Source organism: Dipodomys ordii, unplaced genomic scaffold, assembly GCF_000151885.1.
Source record: "Dipodomys ordii isolate 6190 unplaced genomic scaffold, Dord_2.0 Scaffold34, whole genome shotgun sequence".
Lineage (NCBI taxonomy): Eukaryota > Metazoa > Chordata > Mammalia > Rodentia > Heteromyidae > Dipodomys > Dipodomys ordii.
The window spans coordinates 10,536,977-10,546,615 of NW_012267250.1; the positions used below are offsets into that span (position 1 = coordinate 10,536,977).

General features: G+C 53.5%; 1 protein-coding gene across 1 annotated transcript; it reads right to left on the reverse strand.

The window, feature by feature from the left end:
* Window positions 1-226: 226 nt before the first annotated feature.
* On the reverse strand, window positions 227-4,438 carry Egr2 (early growth response 2). Its single transcript, XM_013017095.1, has 2 exons — window positions 3,933-4,438; window positions 227-2,640 (listed from the first exon to the last, which is right to left on the reverse strand). The coding sequence occupies exons 1-2, from the start codon at window positions 4,096-4,098 to the stop codon at window positions 1,388-1,390; spliced, it is 1,419 nt and encodes a 472-aa protein (XP_012872549.1). The 5' UTR covers window positions 4,099-4,438; the 3' UTR covers window positions 227-1,387.
* Window positions 4,439-9,639: the final 5,201 nt, after the last annotated feature.

Genomic DNA, 9,639 nt, shown 5'->3' on the forward strand with positions numbered 1-9,639 from the left:
CTTTTACACTAATGCATAGGGGGAAATCCCCAAAACACTAACTAGTGTTTGATCATGAATGGAGATTACTGTGGAGAATAGCAAAGAAAACTTGGTGGTCTTATCTTAGTCCAAAGCTCTAGCCCATTGATACTTAGTGCTGTTTTTGTTTTCAATAATTCCACAAGTGCTGAATGACTTAATTCCCACCTAGTAAACATTTCATAAATGATTTCTGAAACAAAAATATTGTTGAAAAGTATTTATTTACACTATAGTCATAAACCATTATCTGAACTCTAGTTAGTGGTTTAGCATTAGAATAGATCACTTGTTTTTCCACAACTATTGAGCTAATAGCCAAACAAATCAGCTCCAGTAACATGTACATTTTCTTATCTGAAATTTGACTACAAAGGTAACACTTTTAAGTCACAAAACAGCGCATACAAAAATATACTTTCTAAAAAAATTCCAAATATTAATAGGCAGAAATATACAGCCATACTTAACCCAAGGAGTGATTATTTTTCCATAGTAAGGCAACCCATTTACATGCAGACCCTGTAACATTGTCTACATCACACAAGGCACCAAGGACACTTCCAACACATTTGCATGCATCCTAGTTTCAGAGAACATATATGTACATCCCCCTTTAAATAAGTTAACCTCTGACTCACTTCAAGAGATCATAAATGCTTTACATTTTTTCCCAAATATTCAGAACTTGGAGAACAGTGCACATCAAAAAATACACAAAATCTGAGTGGATATACACTGAAAAAAAATAGTCTATACAAAACTCAACAAAAGGAGCAAATATTGCTATGTCCCCTCCATCACATTGCACTTCTGTTCTCTGGGTTTATAATACATATTGCTTTAAGGGTTGAGACAACTAGATAAGCTGGTTCTGGGGCCACAGAATGCGGCGTAAAGGCCATTTGCTCACTGTTCGCTGTACACCGTCCCCCGAATCAGTCCCAAGCCATAAAGTGCACAATATCTTTTTGCTGTCCCCATTTTAAAGGATCAGCCTCTCCCAACTTATTGTAGAAAATGTCTCCAGTCAGCAAAAGAGGATGGTGCAGTAAAACCTAGTCAAACAACCCTTGAAAGCAGGGGCCAGGCCTCAGCCCTGTAGGCCAAGGGCTCTCACTCAACCTCCTTCTGGGACTCCTCCCTATTGCCTTGGGGTGACAGTCAACTCACCAAAATGTGCTAAATTTTAGGAAAGACCTGTTTCTAAAGGAAAGAAGGGCAGGACTGACTGGGTTCTACCAAGGCCCTTTGCCCACCAAATGGAAGGGGAGCAGGGAAGGGTGGTAGTGTTTGTCATGCAGCTGGAGTGGACGAAATGCCTTTGGGGGCCTTGAGGAACTGGTGTGTCAACTTGATTCTCCTCTCAAGGTGTTCGGGTCCGAGAGGAGCATGGGGCGAGCGGCCCTCCACCGATAGTGCTGTTGTTGCTGCTGCATAGGCTGCCACCAGCCTGTGCGACCCCCGTGCAAGAGGCTGAAGAGGGGGCTGGCACCGATGAAGAAGGAGCACTGCCTTTCCTCTCCTTCTGTCTCAGGTGGATCTTGGTGTGACGCTTCCTTTCGTCACTCCGGGCAAACTTGCGGCCACAGTAGTCACAGGCAAAGGGCTTCTCACCCGTGTGTGTACGGATGTGTGTAGTGAGGTGATCACTACGGCTGAAGTTGCGCATGCAGATCCGACACTGGAAGGGCTTATGTCCTGTGTGGATTCGGATGTGCCTTGTCAGCTCATCTGAGCGGGAGAAACGCCGGTCACAGCCTTCTGCTGGGCACGGGTAGGGCCTCTCATGCACTGGTGTCTTGCTGGGTCTGTTGGGGTATTTTCGAGGCCTCAGGATGGGCCGCAGAGGCAGGTGGTGTGGGTTATAGGCCGCTGCAGCAGCTACTGCAGAGCTGCTACTAGGCAGCCGAGGTCCCTCATTGCCTCCACTGGCTCCTGATCCAGTGACCCCAGCACTGGGCCCCCCCAGGGTAAAGTTACGGATGGTAGAGAGTGGAGTGAGTGGAGGGGGGACCCGCAGGGAGTCCAGGGGGCAAGGAAAGGGCTTTCGATCTGGGCCAGCTGCACTGTGTAGGTCTCTCTGGCACTGAGATGGAAAAAATCCAGGATAGTCTGGGATCATGGGGAAGAGACCTGGGTCCGTGGCTGGCTTGGGGGACGGATAGGAAGGAGGTGGTGGGTAAGCCAGAGAAGAAGAGTTGGAGGTGTTGGCTGCTGACAGGAACGCAGAGGGGTCCTGGTAGAGGTCTCCAGTACAGCCCGAATAAGGAGGAGGAGGTGGTGGTGGAGAGTAGAGATGGTCCAGGTCAGGCTGTGTCTGGGACATGGTGCACACACCCAGAGGTCCTGTGGCCAATGGGTTGGGGGAGGCAGAGGTGACGCTGGATGAGGCTGTGGTTGAAGCGGGGGAGGTGACCCCTTGCAGGATGCCTGCACTCACGATATTGATGATGCCTTCCGGGTAACAGCTGGCACCAGGGTACTGGGGGTCAATGGAGAACTTGCCCATGTAAGTGAAGGTCTGGTTTCTGGGTGCCGAGACAGGAGCAAAGCCGCTAGGATATGGGAGATCCAAGGACCTCTTCTCTCCTGTCATGTCAATGTTGATCATGCCATCTAGGAAAGGAAAGGCAGAATGGAGGTGGGACTGTGAGAATACAGCCAAGAATCTTTTCTCACCCCCTCTCCCCTGGGTCCATTCTCAAGTTCCAGCACCAAAGAGCCGGGACAAAAGTCCAACAGGTGGGGAAACTGAGGGCTAGAGACAGCAGCACGAGACTAACCCCAGTGTGGGCCTCAAGAACTACCTCCAAGAAGGCATCCCAAGTTCCTACCAACCTCCTGCCTCCACAGCCACCCGTGGCTCTAGTCCCCACAAACAACACCCACGAATCGCAAAAAACAGTATTTTAAAATGTCCCATCTGCCTGAAACTTCTCTCCCACTCCTAGGCCCGATGGTCCCACGACCAATCCCAAATAGTGTGGCGAAGGTTTCAGCCCCGGGAATAGGGCAATCCGAGAAAGGAGATGTGTGGTTTCCCTACAGCTCCTATTTCCTTGCCTTCTCTCCATCGCTGAGGCTTTTACTCCCGAGGAGGGCTGACAGAGGGAATGGGGTCTGCGGAGGCAGGAGTCTCTGGGTTTCCTTTCCTTCCTCCTATCCTCAGCCTTGCCCGCGCGTTTCCGCCCCAGCCCGAGTACGGTGACTGGGCTCGAGCAAGGCGCGGGGGCTGCGGGAGACTACTTTCTACAGCATCGCCAAGGAAACCCGCGCCTCCGGGGCAGCCGCGGGCCTCCCTCGGCAATCCGGGGGCTGCTTGCCGCTGTGATTCGGCCCCCTCTACCACCTCCCTGCCTCTCCCCGCTCGCCCAGGCCGGTGTCCTCCTCAACTAAATCCCTCCACTTCGCGGGCGAAGCGCAGGTGGAGGCGCGTCTCCCCGCGCAGCGCGCGCTCCGAGACCTGCCCGGGGAGGCTCTGCCCCGAGCGAACGGCCGGTCGCTTCTCCGCCGCTCTGCTCTTCCGACACAACTCTCTCACTGGGAACCCCGAACTTTACCAAAGCTTTGCCTCCGTCCCAGGGCGGGGAGAGGTCGCACTGAGACCGGCCGAAGGGCCGGAGCCTGCCCCGAAGCCGAAAGGCGCCCGTTCCACCCGTATTTCTGCGCGCCAGAGCGCACGCACACCAGTTCATTTGGTGACTTGGTGCATCCACCAGAGCGCCCACCCTTAGCACTCTGGTCTCCGTTGTCTTGGGCAGAACCCCCCCAGTCCTGACTTACAGGGCAGTCAACCAGTCCACCCGGATCCCCAATCCTGATCGCCGAGTCCCGCACAACCACTGCTCCCCTATCCACGACCTCCAAGTCCTGCGATTCCCGGCCAGCGAAGAGGACGCGGGGCTTACCTCCAGCCACTCCGTTCATCTGGTCAAAAGGGCCTCCCAGTTCGGCATTGGGGAAGATGGTCACCGACGTGGCGGCAAGGTCCTCCACCGGGTAGATGTCAGGCAGCTGGTGCACAAAACCACTGAGAGTTACTGGGATTTTGTCTACGGCCTTGGCGGTCATCATTTGCTCCTCGCACAACTTGGAGTCCCAACTCCCTTGCTACCTGGAGTGCCAGAGAAGCCGTTTTGGAGAGGGGTTGGACTGAGTCTGGTATCTCCTTTTACCCTCCACACTTAGAAATAACCACCACACACCAAAAAGAAAAAAAGAAAGAAAAGAAAAAAATCCAACAAATAAAACTAGCAAACAAGTTGCTGGTTTTATGATTTTTTTAAAGAAAAAAAATGAGCTATTTGTCACTGACTCTCTCTGCTGTGGAAAGCCTGGAGTTGCCGGTGTAGTGTTATTATAACAGTCAGTGTGTCCCTTCGCCGAGCTATTAATCAATTGCTGCTCTCTCAGTCGGAAAGTGTTGCTCTAAGTATTTATGGGCAGGGCTTCAATGCCCGTGACGTCGCTGCCCATATATGGACTGAGGAACAGGGCTGGGCCAGGAGGCTCTTGCCGTCACATGGCCTATTTGCATACGGGCACGGCCGCGCGGGCTCCGCCGGGCACGCCAACTACCGGTTCACTGCCGCTGGAAACCCACGAGGGTCCGGGGCGCACGAGCTGAGCCGCGCCCGGGGCGCGGGGGTGGAGGTCCCAGCGCGCAGCAGGGAGGGGGGCGCGCCACCGACCCCGCTTTGGCTACGGCTGAAGAGGGAGCGGAGTCGAGATCGCGGCTCGGCCTCCCCGGGGCGGGGAGGAATTCCGGTTCTCCGGGACTTTCCAAAAAAGGCGAAGATCCGGTGCCGGCGGCTCCGCCTCCCCAGCCCTTGTTTGGGAGCCATTCCGGAAAATTAAACTTCGGAAAGAAACCGAGCGGAGCCGAGACACTACACTCAAACCCCGACTCACTTTCTTGGCAGCTCAAAACCACAAGCAAAAGAAGACAGTGAAAAAAAAAAAGAAGAAGAAGAAGAAGAAAAGCGACACGCGTTCGCGGAAGCGGACTGCTTTTTTTCTGAATTACTTGGTGGAAAGAAGGGGCTGGTGATCAGAGTGAATGCGGTATTGCTTTTTTGGAAAGTCTGTTCTATTTATACAGGAGCGAAAACGGAACTGGATGGAGTTATTTGTTTAAGTATTTTGGGCACTTGAGGGGAGGGGGTTGGGAAATCCTCGTGGTGGGGGAGGGGGGAGTAGGGGACAGACTACCCCCCCCCTCCAAGGAAGAGCAGAATAACTGCAGGAACTTCGAGAGAAATCCTCAGCCCGAAAACACCCTCTTCCACTGCCCGCGCGCTCCCCGCCCCCCTTCAGCTGCTGCGCGAAGCGGGCGCCCTTCCCGGCGTGTTGGGGCGGACGGCTGCGTGGGGGCGTCCAGATGGAGGCTTGGACACTCACCCTGGGCCCGCCACACACACACACACACACACACACACACGCTCCACTTCCGCTATGCACACTCCCTCCTCCGCTACCCTCTTCACACACCCACTCACACCTTACGCTACACACACACACACACACACCCCTCCCGGTTGACAGCGCGCCTGTGCGCCCGCCTCGCCGACAGAATCCGCGGGTGGCAGAGCGCTCGCCAGACAGGAGACGCCACCGTCCACACCTGCAGTACCTCTCGCCTCCAGCCCCTTGATCCCCGCGATCGCACCTACTAGGGGTACACCCTACCCGTCCTCAAGCCCGACTGTAGAACACACACACTCGAAAGAAGGTTCTACCACTCCCTTGCCAAAACGCCGGGAGCCCTCCGAAGTGACAGCCCAAAGAGACCCCCAACACGTACTGACCCGCCCTCGCTCCCCAGGCATTGCCCTCCGCGAGCTAATTTAAAAGGAAAAAAAAAAAACCCAGCACACTAAAACTGACCCCTGTAGAAAACGTGCTACTTATTCTCAAAGCGATTTTATACAACTTTTTAGAAACCGAGGCGAGTTTTGGCTCGCTGGATGCACCGCTCCTATCTCCCAGGCCCCCCCCCCCCAAACCCTCACCCAAATCGTTCCGGGCCCGGTCCAGGCCCTCTGTGGAGATGGGTCCTGGGCCACCCAGCGGGGCTCGTCGGTGCCACCTTGGCCCCGTGATGCTAGGGGGAGGTTGTGAACTACCCCCCTGCCACTGCCCACACGGAACTCTTGGAAACCGGGGACAGAGCGCTGGGATAACTCGGTCGGCCCGGCTAGTCGCTTTCCCGCTTCCTACCCCGGAGCGGACCCGGCCTGCAGTAGACCCAGGCGGGCGGGCAGGAGCCACGGCGCCACGCCGTGGAGGGAGCGCGGCGCTGCAGACGCTCTCCCGCCGCTCACCTGCGGTGGCGGGCGCCGCGGGAGCGCTCGGGCTCAGGCCGGGCCCCACGCGCCGCGGAGGTCAGCGGCCGCAGGCAGCCTTGCACCACGTCTAACCCCCCCCCCCATGCCTGGGGCAAAAGTTAAGTTTCTCGGGGCCCTAACACCTCCCTGACTTCAAGCGCCCAGAGCAAATTTGGGGAAAGTTTCCTGTGGCCCGCGCTCCTCACCAAATGGGGGTGGAGGGGGTGTTTAATAAAAGGGAAAAGCGAAGAAATCGCGAAGGGAGCGCCGTGCGCAGTATCCATCCGCTACAAACGCGTCTAAGCCTAGCCGGGCGTCTCAAAGAGGGCAGAGGGGAGAAAAGCCGGGTTCTTACCACGTGCGCCAGCCCGCTCCGCCTGCGCTCCGGCGGCTCCCGCGGCCCTCGCGCTGACCACGGGCAAGACGACGCCTCGGAGGGGAGCCCGACTCTCATCTCCAGCCTGAGTCCGAAAGACAGTGTTGGGGGGGGGAAGAGAGGGGGAGAACAAATTATGCAAATATAGTTAGATCCAGGCGGTGGGGGCTCGGGTTACGACCCTCCCCCCACACACGCACACGCACACGCACCAGCTCCGAGGAGAGGCACCCACCGGCGGCGGGCGCGGGCCGGGCAACTACTCTGGGCTTCGCTCCTCTCGGTGCACGTGGGCGGGCGGGCGGGCGGGCGAAGTGTCAGAGCCACCCCTCGCCCGCCCGGGCGCTGCCGCCAACCCGGCCGGCTGCCGCTGCGCGCCGCCCCGAGGGGGAGCTCCTGGACGCCGGAGCGCCCGGCCCGCAGGGCGCCGAGGCCGAGACACTCGGGCAGGGGATCGCAACAAGGGGTCACCGCGACGCCCGTCGCTACCACCTTTCGCTCCGAAGGCTGATAGGTGAGAGGAAGATGCTCTGGAATTGCAGGCTTTCCAAGGACTTCCTCCGTCCCGTCCCGAAGAGCCTCGTGGAGTCCCGCCGGTGGGGAGTCTGGGATGGGTGTGGACAGGAGCTGCGCGTCGCCGCTGGGAGGATGTCTGCGGCCAGTCCTAGGAGGTCATAGGAGATCTTTCCGGAACCTCGACTGGAATAGGGTCAGTAGATACTTCCTGTCATTTTCTTCTTCTTCTTCTTCTTCTTGTGTCTCTTTGAATTCAAACCCTTACCTCCAGGTAAGGTAGAGCAAAATCAAGGAGCCCACATTTCAAGCCAGCCACCCTTGTGGATAGGTAAATTCAGAAAGCTAAAAGGTGACTTGCCTAAAGCCACGCAGCAGTTCCTAAACTGGTCGAGTTCAAACTTGCCACCAGGTCTTCTGAATCCAAGTAACATGCATGGGGTCTCTACGTCTGGCACTCAGGAAAAGCTCGTGCAGCCAGTGAACATTTCTTTGAAGACTGGAAGCCTGGATCCGCCTACTGGAAAAAGAAACTCATCACCTTGGTCAATTTCATTTCCTTTCTTCTGACTTCTGCGGTGTGGGAAGCTGGGGTCAGGGCTTTCTAAAAGTTGGGGGAAGGATCTATCGTGGATCTGAACCTTCTGGGGTAAGGAGAATTGGAGTTTGGGGATTCCAGACCAGTGTTCTGGGTGGAATATCCAAGTTCGCATAGAACTAGCCGATTAATGGCACTGTCCTAAGAAAAGCCATCTCCACAGTCTCTTTCCTGGAGGCAAAAATTGGTGAGAGAACAAGGCAGGGACATAAAACTCCCAAGCTGATTACCGAGGAAGATACTGTTCTGGACAGGGAGCAAGAAGGGGGAAAGGGGAATGTGGTAATGTAATGCAAAGATGAGCCATGGTGTGTACTTTTCAGCATTTGAACTTTTATGTTTTGATAAACACAACAAATAAATGGGCTTAAAAATAGTATTGTCAGAATACTCAAATTTCTCTAAGAATGCATCAGGGTTATTAACAGTAGTAAATTGAATCACAGATTATAAAATAAGACCAAAGCAGAGAAGCCCTTTTTAGCAGGCTTGTTTCTGGGAGTGGGGTAGAAGATGGGGAACAAGCTTGGGAGAGGCTCATGGGAGTACTGTTCAGCTTCCCCCCCCCCCCCCCCCCCCCGTGGAGGGGTCCTCTTCTTACAGTTCTCACTCACAGTGAGATGATTGCAACCAGTCAGAAACAATTCAACATTTGCATTTAGACTTACAAAGAAAGATGCTTGAGTAACAGGCTCTACTTACCTATTATAATGTCATTTGCATTTACTCCCATTCCACTACTACTAGAGTGAAAAGGAATGCCAGTATGTCCCTTACCTCAGGACAGGCACAGAGTATAGATTCCTAACTCAAATGACATTTTTAGTGGAAATCAGGCCAATAGCTGACTCTGCCTTGCAGCTTAACTATCTTAAGGATCCCCCTATATGCTGAGAAAACTGGTATAGGTCATTGGTAAATGTGTTATGGTGTAATAATCTGGCGGAATGAGATAAGATTTTTATCTTACTAACCTTATTTTGTAGGAGCAGCAGTGCTGGCCCAAGCAGCAGGTGGTCAAGAATTTCTTTATTGCCTGAACATCTACCATGTATTCAGTACTACACCAAACTCTGGGAAGGTACTGGTACCCTGAACCGGGTCTGGTTCCCATCCATCTGGAGCTTGGATCACACAATGATAGAGTACATCACACAATTATACCATTACAGTGATGTTTGGCATCAGTAAAAGAAAAGAACAAAGAATCTTATAGAGTGGAGGAAGTTGAGGAACTGAGGATCTCTCTGAGCAGAGATCTAAATGATGTTCAGGGATGAGGGGCAGATCCATGCAACAAGCATTCCAGGGAGAAAGCACATGTGGAAGACCTCAAGATGGGAGAAAGCAAAGTCACTGTGGGAGGAAAGCTTCAGGTCACCTTCCATGCCTGGTGCATCAGGGCAGAGGGTAGTCAATATAGTCAGCCTCCTTGGGAGTCACTCTAGAGAGATTTTCATCTTTAAGGCTTTCCCCTTTCTTTCTCTGCTATTTTTATTTTTCTGGCTAATGACAGTGGCATTCTAATTTTTACATTTGAGGGTATTTTTTCCCTTACCACTCAGCTTCTGCAGATGAGTAAGAACTTGCCAACAAGGTTTCATCAAGGAGAACATACATATGCTTGCTGCTATCAGTATTGTGTTTCTGTGACAGTCTTAATAAAATAAATGACTTGGTTGACTGCTGCTTCTCAAAGGAAATGACATAAAATGTGGATTTTGTCCTATTTAAAATGAATATAGAGTGTGTGTTAGCACAGCCTTCCGATTTCTATTGCCAGAAGAAATAAAAATATCAAA

What these genes read in the sequence shown, in the direction of transcription:
- Egr2 (XM_013017095.1), bottom strand. Translation starts at nt 4,098, where the DNA reads ATGATGACCGCCAAGGCCGTAGACAAAATCCCAGTAACTCTCAGTGGT. An exon ending in GATGAACGGAGTGGCTGGAG is followed by an intron (nt 2,641 to 3,932) that starts GTAAGCCCCGCG and finishes TTCCTTTCCTAG; the next exon opens with ATGGCATGATCAACATTGAC.